Consider the following 16,850-nt stretch of genomic DNA (forward strand, 5'->3'; position numbering starts at 1 on the left):
TGCACTTGGATGTTGTTCAAAATGATTCACTAAATTGTTTAATAAGAGTCTCTGCATTGATTTAAAAATATGGGGAAATAAGCCCACAGTCCAGATTCTTGTCTGAATATATATAGGATAAAACTTATAGTTAAACTAATACATTCCTTTCATATTTACATTATTTACCTACCAATAGAATAAATAATGGTTTTTAATCATCTTGAAGTCTACTTGCAATATTATTTTATTAATTTAGTTAGCACAAAAGATTGACCTTGTCAATATTACATTTTGAAATCAAGTGTTCAAATATTTTCATTTATGCCTAGACATTAAGGGCTATGCAGTCCCAAGTACAAGTTTTCATAAAAACAAAGTATTGAATGAAAAAGGTGTTATTAAGATTTCTGCAAAATAATTCCAGCAGCTAATCTTTTTAAATTCTATTAAATTCTTTAAAACCATGGATGATCTCATGTGCTCCGGAAGAGTAAGCAGATTCCGCTCCACCTCTGACCCCCGTCGTGTTATTCCTAAGCAAATGTTGACTGGTTAAATCAAGTGATTAGGTAGCACACAATACAATAGCTTATCGGTAATTGACCTACAGGTAATTGATCTACCGGTAATTGATTCTCGTCAAAGATATCACACATTTTAAGACCACCGGTCATGTGAATTTTTGAATCCTGAAAGATGACCGAAAGGGAAATTTTAATATTGAAAACTGTTTTTTTTTTATGACAAAAGATAGACAAGACTGTTACCATTATAAAGAAAACCAGAAATATAGTGTTTACTATACTTTGAATTTTTCGGTTCACATTTGAATCAAAAATATTGTTTAAATGAAGGAGAAATCATTCTTTGTAAAAAATAACTAAACAAGAAGAAAGACAACACTGTAATTAAAAAGAATAAAAACTCTGAGACATCAACCATCTGGAACCCGTAAACAACTGCAACTATCATCAAGTTAGAACAAGTTCAAAAACTGATTTCCATTACAAAGCGATCTAGCTGAAATGATCAGTAAGATGAAATGGGACACAAGATCGTCGGAGGGCCAATTTGTCACGCTGTACAAATTACAACATCAAATAGCTGTTAATCTAGCCACATTTTGTCGTGTTCCTTCCACAGATCGACGTGTCGACTCGGGGTCATAACTTACGCTTTCTTCTACATATACCAGAATACTTAAATGTATATAAACACGCATTCTTTCCTCCTATTCGGCGATGGAAGACATTGCCAGGAATAGTTGTAAGACATTGGATATTTACCTAAAAAGGATAGACTTAAACCAGCAAACACCTTCTTTAATTAGGAGCGGGGTATCATTTAATTTTAAACAAACCAGCCCAACAATATTACAACTGCACTATTCAACAGCATACGACATTTCTATTTAAAAGTATGGCAGATATACCAACCTGAAATAAGAGATGATTATACATTGGATAACAAATATTTCGAATACAACTATATATATAAGGCAACAGGGATTGATAAAAATAAGTAAACTGGCCTCTATCAGCCCCCTCCCCCAAACCATTTTTTAGAAGCAGAAGATAATGGTAGAAGATAATGGTATCTGGACCAGTTTTAACCATACGTATTTTGTACAAATTTTATGTATTTGGTATAATGAATCCAAAAATCGTAGGTAAAAAGGGTAAGAATTTGATCACGTGAACTGGATTAAAGGTCGATTTGGAATAATAATGTCCATTAGAAGTTTGATCCCCTTATTTGTTCTCTTCATTCATTCATAAAAATATTTAATCGTTGAAAGATTTGAGGTGTCATATCAAACGTTGCTGATTAAACATCTTTTAATGATCCAATCAATTGACAAGAACAGGTAGACCATAGGTAGGGTTACACAGAAACACGCAATGCCAATCAAAAATGTATTTAAACTCAAATGACCCGGACATTTCATGAACTAATATGTTATTCTTTACTGTATATATAAAATATATCCCTTATATAATAACAAAATCTGACCTTTTAATGTTTAATCTGTTTTTTAATCGAACTTTAAGTCACAACTGATCTGAACTGCTTTATGGATAGTTATCGAAAATCTTGGGCGAGAACAATGTGATTTATGTCATAACTTAACCCGCTCTGGTATGAGGAATTTCCCGCAATAATCCAGCATTTTATGCCAAGAGTTCTGAATACAGCCCACGCGCTGTTATAAATCTCCGTTTTTGGCACGTTCAAAAAATTACGTAAGGATTTGAGTGTTTGACTTTAATTTTCGGGGATCACGACTTGGATCTATATCGTTACTTATAAGAAAGTTCTTTAGATGTTTAAGGAGATACAACTTATACGAACAACATTATTATAGCAGCTTATTCTCTTTATCTGTTACGGATATTTTAAAATCTACAGACACCGCCTATAAACGTCATTTGAACTTTTAACAACGTGCAAATATATAACATGAAGATGGAATTTCACTTAATATGTCGCTCTACATGGATACACAATTATTTCAGTATCTTAAGAATTAAATGACAAAGAAGAATCAATCATTCAACTTTACTTTATGTATATGACAGAGAAACCATTCATCTCACCTGAACGACTACTATTTGGATCTTTAAAACGGAAAATATTTTAGGCTTACGCATATACAAAAATTAAATGGCAAGCGATATTATAATTATACATAACCACGATTTGCAGCTTTTAATATTAAATGTATAACTTGTTCATACAGGTTGGAGATATTATTTATTTATTTTAAACCAAATCAAATTAAAAAGTAAATGGACTGGACTTGTATTTGAATTGATAGTGTGCTTTGTGTATGTTCAAATATCAAGCAGGATATGGAATAAGGAATTTTATTTATGGGATCTATAAATTTTAAGTGAAAAATCACCTGTTATCTGCAGTTTATTATGCAACCGTTATAAAAGTGTATTGCCTACTTATATACCCGAGAAATACACAATTGTCAACAAATCGATCTTTAATATGTACCTGAAAATAACAGGTATACAGATCGATATTGGATCTTCTCAGTGTTAATTTAATGGCGAGGGATGAACTTTATGTAATGGCTGTAAGTGGAATTTATGGATATCATGCAACTAAAACTGGTTCGAAATGTTCCTTGGTGTGGATGGCTAGCTGTTTTGTCATCCCACCGTCTGTACAATGTCGGAATATAGGAACTTGGGATGACATCTCCGATGAGCTTCATCGTCTTGAATATGTTGACAGTGAAAGTGAACATGTTATGCCGAGGATGCTAACGCATGCAGATTTACACAATGTGAATGAAATCTATCGGTTATCCCCTGAACCTTACCGAAATGATGGGGATAGACATTCTCTTCATGAAACAGAACGAAGCTTTGAACAGGACGATCCGATTGATGACTATCTTGCCGAATATGCTCAAATTATTTCATCTAAGGAGGAAGAAGAGGAGGAAAACAACTCAGAGGAATATATTAGACCATCAGAGACAAGTAGTCAGACTCATGACGAGAAAAGACAGATATTTGCTCGCCGGAAAAGTTGTTCGGACGTAAGTAAAAAAGCCGGTTTATCATTTGGTTTAAGTATTCCGAAAGACCAAACTGCCGATGATTTTCATGTAAACACGTCCGAATCGTCTGTTGCAAGATCCCCTAATAAGCCAGAAAAGTTCGATTTTAAAAGCATAACCGCAATGGCTCGACGAATGTCTATTCCAATTTTAGACAAATCTGAAGACGTTGACCACGGAACAAAAATTTACGGTGAAAAATTGATCAAGAAAAGTAGAACGACAAAACAATTTCGAGAGGCCTTTTCAGAGGAAACAGATGATTATATTCCTCACAGAGCTCCCAAAACATTATCAAAATCTTTGACCACTAGCGAAATAGAAAATGCGTGTGATGAATTAAAGAATGAAAAGCCAGGAAGTATGAAAAATATTGTGGCCGAGTTAAAACTTAGAGGTCAAAATTACAATGAAAGTAGGCACAGAAATGAAGATAGTAACAATCAAGACACTATTTCAAATCAGAAAATGTCGAAATCTTTAACAATGTCCGAAATAGAAAAAGCAAACGACGATTATAAAATAGAATCCCCGGTTCAATTCCGGAGTGTAGTGAAAGAACTCCAGCAACGCAGCGAGGACGTAACCGAAGATTGCTACCATCATGACGAATCTTTCGGAAGTAACAGCCTTGATCAGTCTTTTACAGGGTCATATACTTCGGATAGCTCTCATACAAATAGTCTACGCAGAAACAGATCTGATGACAGTCGCAGATCGGAAAAAAATAATTACAAGGCAAATAGATCAAGTGATCCAGTCAGAGGATACTCTAATACTTTACCAGGCAATAGGGCGAACAATACTCGTTCTACCGAAATGCGCAATAATCACACACACAGACTTAGCGACTCTTTGCGGGATAGTCAATTTTCCAAGACGCTTCCTGCAAATTTTGACGGAAATATCAGTGGTGCTAGCACTCCAAGGAATTATCGCGATGAACACAATTCTAAAATAAATTCAACAAGGCAAAAAAGTGAAGAGCCTGCGTCAGATCTTATGAAGAAATTAAACAATCTAACGGCACAAACGAGAATGGCAACGAGACCTAGTCTTGGAAACATAGAAGGGTACGAACCTTCCTCTTCAACAATGATGCGGTCACAGTCTGTGATGAATGTTTCTTCGCCACTATCACCGAGATATGACCGCAACCCATTATCGAGTAGTTTAAGTTCGTCTGCGTCTTCTTCTTCTGACATACCTGCAATATCTTACCACAGTGTTGTCGATCCGTGTCACAGATGCTGGAAGACGGTTTATTCATTGGATAAAGTTGGACCAATCAGAAAAGTGCAGTATCATAAACAGTGCTTTCGATGTGTCACATGCAATACGATGCTTTCACTGAATACTTACAAACAAAATGTGAATGACAAGTCGGACGTGCAAGTTTACTGCAAGAAACACGTCCCGACCCTAGAATCACCTCACATCGACTTGGAGGCGAAAAATTTAAATGTGATGATGCATCATCCGAAACTGGATAGTATAAATACAAATATAAGGGGAGGGACATTAGATGATAAACGTAAAAGTCGAAATCTTCACCCATTAAGTATAGGGCGTGCCGTCAGCACTCCTAGGCTAGATTTAATATGTGGACCAAATGATAACTCCGAATCGTATGATGCTCCTAGAATCGACAAAAATGGCAATGTTAGTCTGCGAGAATTGAAAATGGACGATACACCGAGGTCTGTTTGGTCGAGGTCGACTTTCTCGGCTGCTAAATTGGATCTGACGGTACCAGCTTCTGCAAGGACAGGCTCGTCTTTATACCGAACAGTTGACACATGGAATTACCTATGAATATTATGGATATAACGCAATATTAAGAACTTATAGTCAATGTGTTCAAATGAAGTTATAATGGATAATATTATCTAATTTTAATCTTTAATCAGATTTTATAGTTAACATTTCATCAGTGGTTGTTTGTATCGTTTGTCAAGACTGCAAAATATTTTCAAAAGTTAGGATCTCCAGTTTTTCTACTTGGATTGATTCACCGCAAAAAGCCTCATAATTTATGAATGTTGGTAAATGCTTCTTCACCTATAGTCGTAAATTATTTCAGATTAATACTAGTACATGTATATGTTATTATTCATATAGGCATGATATATCTACATTTTCAGAGAAACAAAACATTTATAAAGTTAAGTTGCCTCGAAATGAGAAACATCATTTGTCAAATATTTGTATGCTAGTGCCTCTAAACTGGTTCCTATTTATGATACTTTGAAATATCATGTAATGTACTTAATGTAACAGTTTACTGTAGATATACACAATACATTTTCTGGATATGATCTATGGCTAGTACACTTTTCCCCATTTATTTTAACGATTTTAAAAGTCTTGCCTATTACTGTGCTAATGTGTTTAATTGATACATACACATATTTTGTGGTTTTATGGCTTAAATTGGCATAACACCAAGCATTTAAATACAAACAAAACAAAAATCACGCCTTAAATGATTCAAGATTCAAAGAATGTTATATTTGTTTAAAATTTTGAATGATCATAACTATATATGTGACTAACAAGATTTCGAATACTTATGGAAATGGCAAATTTATTTGAAAAAAAAAATTAATTTTAAGTTTTTTTATGATGACTAATTATCAATATTTAATTTTGCAGTCAACCCTAAATATTTATTTAACCGATAGCTTTAAGCGTATATAATTTGATCATAGTTATTGTACCTGAGAATGATATTTTGCATTAAAAGGTACTTATATTTTGTAATAAATATTTATGTAGCTTACCATTTTTTTCTTATAATATATTAGCCATCTGTAATGCTAATAACTGGAAAGGGGGGATATGGATGGGAATAGAGAATAATGTGCAACAATGAAGAATAAAACAAGAGTTCACACGCTGAACTGTCTCGCCTTCTTTATTAATCATTGATATTATGTTGATAGTCCTAAGTATAAAGCTTTATTACAACTGTCACATAAACTAAACATTAACCAAGATAACTAAATAAAGACCAATGAACCATGAGAATGAGGTCAAGGTCAGATGAACCATGCCAGGCAGACATATACAGCTAACAATGCTTCCATACAACAATTATAGTTGACCTATTACTTATAGTTTAAGAAAAATAGACCAAAACACAAAAACTGAACACTGATCAATGAACCGTGAAAAGGAGGTCAAGGTCAAATAAAACCTGCGCCTCTGACATATAGATCATAAAATATTTCTATACACCAAATATAGTTGACCTATGGCTTATAGTATTAGATAAAGAGACCAAAACTCAAAACTTTACTTTGACCACTGAACCATGAAAATGAGGTCAAGGTCAGATGACATCTGCCCGCTAGACATGTACACCTTACAATCATTCCATACAACAAATACAGTAGATCTATTGCATAAAGTATGAGAAAAACAGACCAAAACACAAAAACTTAACTATAACCACTGAACCATGAAAATGGGGTCAAGGTCAGATGACACCTGCCAGTCCTTACAGTCCTTCCATACACCGAATATACCAGCCCTATTGCTTATAGTATCTGAGATATGGACCTGACCACCAAAACTTAACCTTGTTCACTGATCCATGAAATGAGGTCGAGGTCAAGTGAGGACCTTGCAAGGTACGCACATACCAAATATAATTATCTTATTACTTATAATAAGAGAGAATTCAACATTACAAAAAATCTGAACTTTTTTTCAAGTGGTCACTGAACCATGAAAATGAGGTCAAGGACATTGGACATGTGACTGACGGAAACTTCGTAACATGAGGCATCTATATACAAAGTATGAAGCATCCAGGTCTTTTGTTGCTGAGTCATTAGTTTGTTGTGTTGTGTGTTGTAGGCTGTAGTTTTTTCTTTTCGTCGTTTTTGTTTGATGTTATCCGGCAGCTTGTCTTTGACTGATGAGTTTAACGATTCTTCGGCCCTCCTCAAGATTGGCCATTAAAATCATGAATATCAAGTGTTTCAAACTGAATCGACACAAAACACATAAATAAAGCATAGAAATTATCTTTCAATTATCACCAATTAAATAACACTTTTTATGAATTTCATTGTGTTCATGGCAAGAACTGTCAACTTCTTTGATATCTAAGGAGTTTTTTGTAAGGATTATGTGCTTGCACACATTTACTTTAATGATTACTTAAATTTGATAAAACACAATTTATAAGGATTATTTTTGCCGTCCACTCATCTTTCTGTAATTTTTTTTATCTGAAATCCATTTTTGGCATATTTTTTCCACATACATATACAGGTATGGGTTCACCCTTTTCCGCACCTTTCTGGTTAAATGATACAAATACAGATTTTAAAAAGAAAGCATATTGCACAGACAGATTTTAAATAAAATAGTTTTCTGATGTATTTCTTCTTCAAAAACGATCAAAATGTTACATTCAAGTAGGCGTCTTGTGTTGGTCTATTATACGTCATCACTGGTTTCCGTTTTGTTGGCCCTCTTATACCCACCAATAAATTTTGACTAGAACAAAATAGTCAGCACAGTTTTGTTATAGAAAGAAAAAAAATGTTCTAGTTTTTACTACGTTTTCATTTTGTCAAAGAGACAACTCTGCGCATATATTATAAAAGAGGGGCCTGATGGGGAGGGGTGGGGTTCTCATCACGATTCACAGAAAATAAATTTCCATGATCACGGATCACAATAATTAAAAAAAAATCTGTAGAAAAACGGATCACGAAAATATAAAAAAAAATGTAGAAAAACGGAACACGAAAATAAAAAAAAATGTAGAAAAACGGATCAATATAGCGAATATGCGCCGATCACGAAGAACGAAAATAACCCATCAGGCTCTCATAAAAAAGAAAGAAGTTGACGACTAAAAACACAAGTTTGAGAAAGAAAAAAAAGCACAACTAACAATACAATAAGTTCTGGTTCCCATTCTGACATCCGTGGTGCCATTAGTTCTTCAGAGTATGACTACAAATCATCGTTTCATGGAGATCATGACATTACTCCAAAAATTGATTTAAAAAAGATACTGGTTCCATTTTGATATATGTAACATATCAAACTTATTATATGTTCCCAACGTACCATATCAGGAGCTGGTCCTCATTTTTTACGGTTTTAACGAAGAACTAAGAACTCGTTATTATAGCAAAGTGTTTGTCCTATATTGAATTTAACATATAAATCCATGTAGTTTAATGTTCATTATACTCACGACGGATTTTCAAAATATAATTTAGAAAGAAAAAAATCTGAATCAGCGAACGAGACCCCCAGCATCTAGTGTTTTGTAGACTTATTTTTGTCTTTTTAATTATTCGAATTTAGCCATACCTTCATCATTGCGTTTCCTCCGAATGATGAATTTTAAACATCCTTTGGAATTTCGGCAATAAATGCCACATCAGTGATGCTCAAGGCTTTAAATGTTTTTGTCAAATCTAAAGTGATTGTGTGTTAGTTATAACTCTTTCATCATCTGATACAGCTATTCAAAACCAAAAGACATCTTGTCTACGTTTGATTTCAAGATAGACCTGCGATATCTAATGGCACGTATCTGAAATCAGGACCGTGAATTGACCTTATAGATATGTTTTATGATTTAACATTGTGTGGTTTTGGGGGAGGGGGAGGGGGAGTGGGGGGGGGGGGTGGCGTCAAATTCATGTATACCTTACTCATTTCCCCCTTTCATTCATATTGGACTGACGAGTTTGTATACCTTACATGAGACAGCTGAATAATATCCAATTGTAGTAGAAGATATCGGACAACCTTACTTTTTATGCTAAAATGTATAGCATTTATCTCTAAATCAAAGACCGTGCCTAACCTGTGAAACCATAGAAGATGTAACACACTATCTGCTATACTGTCAAAATAACTAAAATATTCAGTTTTGATAATATAACTTAAGAGAATCCTATATTTTTCAAATCTTACTACTACAATCAATTATTTCTACTTTAAGTGTCACGAGGACACGGGTCTAGTTATCTTTTTATTCATATCTTTTTATTAATTGTCATAAGTATATGTAATTAATGAATATAATTATGACAATACCGATTAAAGAGTAGAGAATAATTGCTTCTATGCCCCCTTGAATGATACGTCTAAAAATGAACATATTGCCGTAGGTTCATATGTAGTATCTTAGTGATAATTAATGTAATTAACTATATTTCACTTGTTATCTTGTGCCCAGAGAAAAAATGAACAATCGTGTATGTCTTAAAGCGTACTGTAGTATTGTTTGGTCTTAATAAGATATAATTCTTGATGTATATAAGGCTTTACAATATTCATAAGTACATGTATGATCAGAGATGTTTGGAGCAGCACCACTATGTGAGTTTATGCATCACCATAAAGCTACATGAATATCAAGTATGTAAGTATTTTTAAAGTACCTTTTAACGATTTTCTTTTTTTTTCTGTTCGATTCTTCTCTTTTTTATATTCATCAGAAAGCAGGAGTTGGACGAATTGCTATATACCTTATTTGTCAACTGAAATTGGTTTCTAATTCATAAATTGGAGTATTAGATACCATTTTTGCTAGGGTAACGTTCGTCTCTATGATAAAATGGTAAACGATTTCCTTAAAATCAAGGAACGTTTAAATCATTATTTAAATGAGTTCGTTTTCTCAATTGAATTATTTCACAATTTTATGTCGAGACCTGTTAATGGTCAACTATACTGTATAGGGGTTTCTCGTGATTGAAAGCTGTACTGTTGCTTACGTCCACTTTATATAAACTTTGGCGGATAGGTCTATCGAAATACCAGTAACTAAAAGATAGGAATACATTTGATTTAGTAAAATTACTAAAGGGAATCATTTTGCTTTAATATAATCAGACATGTACGATCGTATATATATGCTATAAGTTCAGTGTCACAATTCAGTTCGAGAATTTTATTAAGTTATATTTTTTTTATTTTTTAATTCATATATTTTCATTTATTTGTCACAAATTTATAAAAAAAAATGAAAATGGAAATTGGAAATATGTCAAAGAGACAACAACCCGACCAAAGAGCAGACGACAGCCGAATGCCACCATGCAATGTGTCTTAAACGCAGCGAGAAAATCACGCACCCGAAGGTGGTCCTCAGACGGCCCCTAAATAAAATTATGTACTAGTTCAGTGAAAATGGACGTCACACTAAACTCCAAATCATATAAATGAACTAAAATTTAAAAAAAAAACATACATCACTAACAAAGACCAGAGGCTCCGGACTTGAAACAAACACAAAACATGTATTGTGAGACCAACCCCCCCTCCCAATAATACAGAGTAAATACGGATTGAATACGGATACATCAAAAATCATAATTCACATAGGCAAGTGCGTGTCTGCTGTAAAAAAAAATTGATATTAAGTTTTGGCTTGCCAAAAATAAACATATTATACCTGTCAGTTTTTTTTTAATTAAAGTCATATGAAACCCAAATTAACAAAAAAAATGAGGCATGTAGTTTTTTTTTTTATAACTAAATGGATAGTTTTCATTATAAAAATTATTTACTGAAACGTATACTTTTGTTTTGTAGAATATTCTTTAATTTGTCCACATTTAGAAGAAGTTTTCCTTTTTTTTTAATTGCTGCTTCCAGGAAGCAATTCGCCGAAATATTTTCCGCATGCAAGTGAACTTAGCGTGACCCTTCTCGTAAAAATCCGGTGATCGCAATGCGCATGGATATGTCATTTAAATAACCTATTTTCTGAGTGTACATGTTACACACGTGCTCAATATCCATGCTTCTTTGTTGATTGTTTACTATAAGGTGACAATCGGTAAACTACGGCTTTAAAACACGGCAATTAAGGAGCTGCCATATTTGTTAAATCATAACAGACAGAGATTTAAAAACAAATTGACGGTTATACGATATTTTTGAGTACGAAATGAAAAAATCGTGCACAGACTAAGTGTTGCATTGGTTTAAGAATTGGATAAACATTCATTTTCACCAGTCACTCGTTTCATTTGACTTTAACAGGGACGAAAGATACCAGAGGGACAGACAGACTAATAAATTGAAAATAATCTGACAACACCTGGCTAAAAATAAAAGAAGACAAACAGACAAACAATAGAACACATGACACAACATGTAATAAAATGCACGATTAATAAACATAGTCATGACATAGGCTTCATTTAATGAATGGCTATTCATTTTGAATTTATTGAACCATAACATTAATATTTGACTCTTCATTGAATAATCCGCGAAAGTGGATTATGTAAAATGTGAAGAGTCAAAAAATAATTTTATGGTTAAAAAAATTCAAAATAAATTATTGCCATTCATTATAAGTAAATTTCATAAGTCTCCATCTGAAGTTGGCCATATTAATAATCTTCAACCGTCGATAATTAATGGCTGGATGAATACCAGTAAAGTCATAAGTAAAGTTGAAGAACATTCCAATATTACCGCTTTGATAGAATTTGGGACAAGTGTAATCAGTGAATTTGCATACTGTAGGCAACATCCTGAATAAAAGGAACTTGTTAGAAAATTGCTATCGTTGAACAGTTTTAACATTAACTAATTATTACATATTTCTATTTTTTCTTTTCTTTTAACTACAGATGGAAGACACAGAAGCTATCCTTGCAGTGCCAATCGAATTTATCGAAGGGATCAACATCTGTTTGAGCTAGCAATTATAGCAAATTCCATCTTGTTATAAGTTCTCTCTTTTTGGTGCCGTGACCAGGGTGAAGTCTGAAAAAGACTAAGGTACGTGTGATATTTATTTGATAATCTTAATTATTATATTCTCAAAAAAATGGCTGAACAAGAATTTAATGTAGGGTTAGTTTTTCAAAATTTAGCAACACAAGTTCAAGGTCTTACTCAAAAATTAACTGCAAACGGTGTCAATTCGATAGTTGAAGGCTTTGACGGTTCAAATTCAGAAAAATATTCTCAATGGATTCGATCTATAGAAAAATATGCAATGATAACAAATTTAGGTCCGAATGATTGTAAAATGATATGTTATCAAACATCTGTAGGGCCAGTAAGCGATTTCATTGCTAGGTGGTTAAGAGAAACTGATCAGGTGAATAATAATTGGGATAATCTAAAAACTCAATTGAATTTTCGTTATGGGCATATTCCTGATGCATCATATGCATTTGAACTTTTGAACAAGGTTAATCAAAAAATTGGCGAAAAAGTTCCCATGTTTGGAGAATTTGTTCTTCCAATTGATAACCTATTGAAACCTAGAAGGAAATATGTAGGTGAAGATCTGCACAAGATTTTGTTAGAACAACAGCACAAATCGTTCATTTTGGTTCACAGAAATTTGAAAAAGTCTAAAGAAAAACAAAAACAAAACGCAGATAAAAATAGACAAGAAATTAATTTAGAAATTGGGGATCCGGTTTATTCCAAAAATCATTTAAGAAAAAGTAAATTAGACACTAAGTGGAAACCTTATTAGCGAATAATTGAAAAAACTTCTCCGGTAACCTTAATTTGTCCTTAAAAAACAATTAGATGGGTCTGTCGCTAAGAAAGTCCATTTAGAACACCTTAAAAAAGCTAAGATTGATGAATGGGTTATTCCAACCAATCTAGAAGGTAGGCAATTAAGGAAAACAAATTATGTTGTACCTCCCGAAGATAGTGACGAAAGTGATAGTGAACTTCCGGTCGCTAATCCTCGAGAAAGACTCATAAATCGTTACCGACAAAGATGATATTCCGCTCGCTGAACTTAAACAAAAAATAGCAAATAGAAACCGACGTGAAAACGAAGAAGACAAATCTTCCGTCACTTCCGGTTCAAGCGAAATGTCGGATAATAATAGTTCTGATGAGTATAATTCAGACCGCAGTCAAAAAATGTCTGTTGATGAAGTTATAATGCCAAAAGACAATAAGCAAACTGTTAATAGGTCTGAAAAGAAAGACGAATTAATTTTAAGTTTTCTCTCAACCGTTTCTTGTTATCTTAATAAAATGCACGACTAACAAACATAGTCACAGCTAGGCTTCATAAGAGTAATATTAATTATTATGTATATAAGTATATAGGAAATTAGTGTATAACCTGTAATTATGTAATCAATAATTGTATCATATCACTTCAGATGGATTGCCTAAATGCTGAACTTCGATTAGAATTTGTTGCTTCCTTGCCTTGGGAATTGAGACGTATAGTGCGTAGGAACCATCGAGAACGAATGGCATACCTAAAACGACCCATGAATAAGTTCGAACATCTACTTAGTACCATGTTCGAAGAATGCAACAATGATGCATCACAAAAAAATATGACAAGACAACTTTTTAGAATTTAATTTTATTTTTGATTAATCTATTTTTAGATGGTTATACAACTCCTCAACATACTCTCTGCCATGTTTAGGTTCATGTCCATCCATAGAAGATGGGGTCCTGCGGATTTCCGGATGGAAAGAATTGTGGACAAGTTGGCCATGAAGGAGGAGTCGTCCGATATTATTAAATTTTCTATAAACAATGACTGGGATCTTCAAGGACACGATACAAACCAGGGCCGTAGCGTAATGGAGGCAAATGAGGCAAATGCCTCACTTTTGAAACGACGACCAAACTTTAGAAGTGTCATTTTTTTTTTAATTATGTATTTTAACTTATCAATATTCGAGTTTCAAACTATCTACCGGCACACTACATACAGTGTGTCCAATCTGCAGCAGCGATTGCAACTTTTCCCATAGCGTTGACGGTAAAAAAAAAATAAGTGTTCCGAATACAAATTAAAATAAAAAAATTGAAACAAATCTAAATGTCGTTACAAAACTGGTTGACGACGGGTTCTTTAAAGAGGAAAAAAGATGAAAAAGGTAACTCATGAGTATAAACACCCCCTATAAGTATGCTGGCTTATTACTTTCCTTGGTTTATTATTGAATCGATAACGCTATAGTTACCAATGTTTACACTATCAACTCACTGAACAACAAATGCTAATCGATAAAATAATTCATTGACCAAAAATATAATAATTATTTATAATTAAAAACCAATTGTTCAGAGAACAATTGAAGGTCTTTCCACCAGTTAATATCTATTTTGATATTGAAATATTAAAAATCAGTCTAAATGTCAGTTCATATGGCTTTATGATGTATAGATATGAATTTAAAGCAAAGGTCAAAATCTAGAACGTCATATTGACCTATGACCTTGACCTCAATTTCAAGGTCACAAACTGAGGAGCTCAAATCAAAAGACCCTAGGTCTCTAATATGTATGGTTAATAAGTTATATCACTTTACACATAATTCTAGATATGATAGGTGCTAAAACTCCCATTCATTGTTTACGCACCCTTTCAACTAAAATTATTTAGTTACCACATGTCGCAACTAACAATTTATACAAAATAATTTGTCGATATCTTAATGTCGATAAGGTTAATGAAAATGAGTGAAAATAAGACAAATTCAAAAATTAGAATATGACCTTGACCTTGACCTAATTTTCATTTTTTTGGACCAAGGACCTCAAATCAAAAGATCCTAGGTCTCTATCACTTATGGTGTTCCAGTTTAAAATACATTTTAAAATTTCAAATACAAAAAGGGAAATAACTCTCATATGGAGCGTTCATATTGCTTCGGTCGAAATTGAACAAATCATGCGAAGGATATAACGAGCAATTTTATAAAATAAATTTGTCGTAATCTTTTACGGTTGCGAAGGAGTTGTGAGCACAAGGAAAACAGTGTTTGGGGAGATAACTCCTACAAAGAAAAGTATTCGGTTACGCAGGGTAAATTTCAAAAGCGCATAAACTGTTCGATATCATATACCAAATATCTAAGCGACATATTGCGAAACAAATGTTTATCGCAAGAACAAAATTTGGCGGAAGAAAAAAAAAAAAAAAAAATAATCAGAAGAAAAACAATAGGTCTTTCCACAGAAAAGTGGAAAGACCTAATTAATTTAAACAAAATCATGAAGCGCCTTTTCTATGGAAGTCTTTAATGTATTAGGCAATTCATGATTTTTATTTATCTTTGATAAAAGTATGAAATATATTTTTGGTATTGCTTGAAAATATTTTTTTCGTGTTTCTTTTTCTGATTATGATCAGCATTGTCTGGTTGTATATATATATGCTAGCGTGTTCCATTGATTCTAGTGCGGTAGGTCGTGGGTTCGAACCCCGGTAGGTCAAACCAATGACTTAAAAATTGGTAGAATAATGTGTCCAGGCAGGTTGACATGTCTTCCAGCGGAATGTTTACAGATAACTTGTGATCACTTGCGACATTAGAACGTCGAAAATTCGGTTAAGTAACAATGTTGGTCTAGTCTTCTCTATACCTATTCTTATGGTTAATGATTATGTATAATAAATATATCCTAATTGATGCTCATAACATGTTCTCGTATTTTAGAAGCTTATACCTTGCTGTTGGACATGAATAAATATATATGTACATAAGAACGTGTGTTAAAGCTTTTCGATAGTACAGGTCACAGGAAAGTTTTGGATGACCAATAGAGATTAACTTTATATTGAAACTTGTTTTGTTACTTACTAGGCTAGCTAGCTAATAAAAAAAACACATTTCTGTTATATTTTTTTTGTTTTATTATTATAAATAGTAATGCTGAAATAAGCTTCTCCTGTTTCAGGCAGCCGAACCCCCTAGAAAAAAAGGCTCAAAATTTTTTAGCCTCGCTCCGCTCGGCGATTTGCCTCACTTTAAATAAACATGCACTACGGCCTTGCAAACTTGAAGCCCAGTCGAATAAAAAAAATTGTAAACCATTTAGTAACAGGTTTACCGGATCATCATTACCAATTGTGACATTGACTTTTCATTTTAACTGCTTGTTATGAATCATATCAATATATAAATAAATTTACTAACTGTAGTTTGTGTTTCGTTTACTAAAAACAAATAATAACAAAATAAATCAAATTATATATAACTAACCAATCGAAAAATAATCTAAGAAAATTCCCTGTTATTATTTTCTTTCCTTGCAGGCCAAGAATGAAAAGAATGACTATGATTCTCTTTGTTACTATCTTCTTTGGTTTAAGTGGTTCTACTTACATTCAAGAAAAGTTGTTTTCCATAAAGTTAATGAAATTACTACTACGAGGTCTAATTGGTTAGTTACTTAAATGTCATTGATCTTGCTCCTTTTGAGAATTTTGTTAATCAATTATCGAAAGATATAGCACAATCCTTTATACTGGCTCAGAGGGCAACTTTATTTT

The 16,850-nt window shown here is 33.1% G+C and overlaps 1 protein-coding gene and 1 long non-coding RNA gene across 3 annotated transcripts; both read left to right on the top strand.

Moving 5' to 3' along the window:
- Window positions 1-2,056: 2,056 nt before the first annotated feature.
- LOC143076296 (uncharacterized) lies at window positions 2,057-6,344 on the top strand. The gene has a single exon (XM_076252028.1). It carries the CDS (start codon window positions 3,041-3,043, stop codon window positions 5,375-5,377), a length of 2,337 nt encoding a protein of 778 aa, XP_076108143.1. The 5' UTR covers window positions 2,057-3,040; the 3' UTR covers window positions 5,378-6,344.
- A 3,503-nt stretch (window positions 6,345-9,847) lies between these two features.
- Window positions 9,848-14,127, top strand: LOC143076308 (uncharacterized). Of its 2 annotated transcripts, none has more exons than XR_012978612.1 (3): window positions 9,848-9,968; window positions 12,196-12,346; window positions 13,948-14,127. It is a non-coding gene; the product is annotated as an uncharacterized LOC143076308 (long non-coding RNA). The 2 variants fall into 2 exon arrangements; XR_012978609.1 differs by having other exon boundaries at window positions 9,851-9,968; window positions 13,711-14,127.
- The last annotated feature ends 2,723 nt before the right edge of the window (window positions 14,128-16,850 follow it).

The sequence above is a fragment of the Mytilus galloprovincialis genome, chromosome 1 (assembly GCF_965363235.1).
Source record: "Mytilus galloprovincialis chromosome 1, xbMytGall1.hap1.1, whole genome shotgun sequence".
NCBI classification, from domain to species: domain Eukaryota; kingdom Metazoa; phylum Mollusca; class Bivalvia; order Mytilida; family Mytilidae; genus Mytilus; species Mytilus galloprovincialis.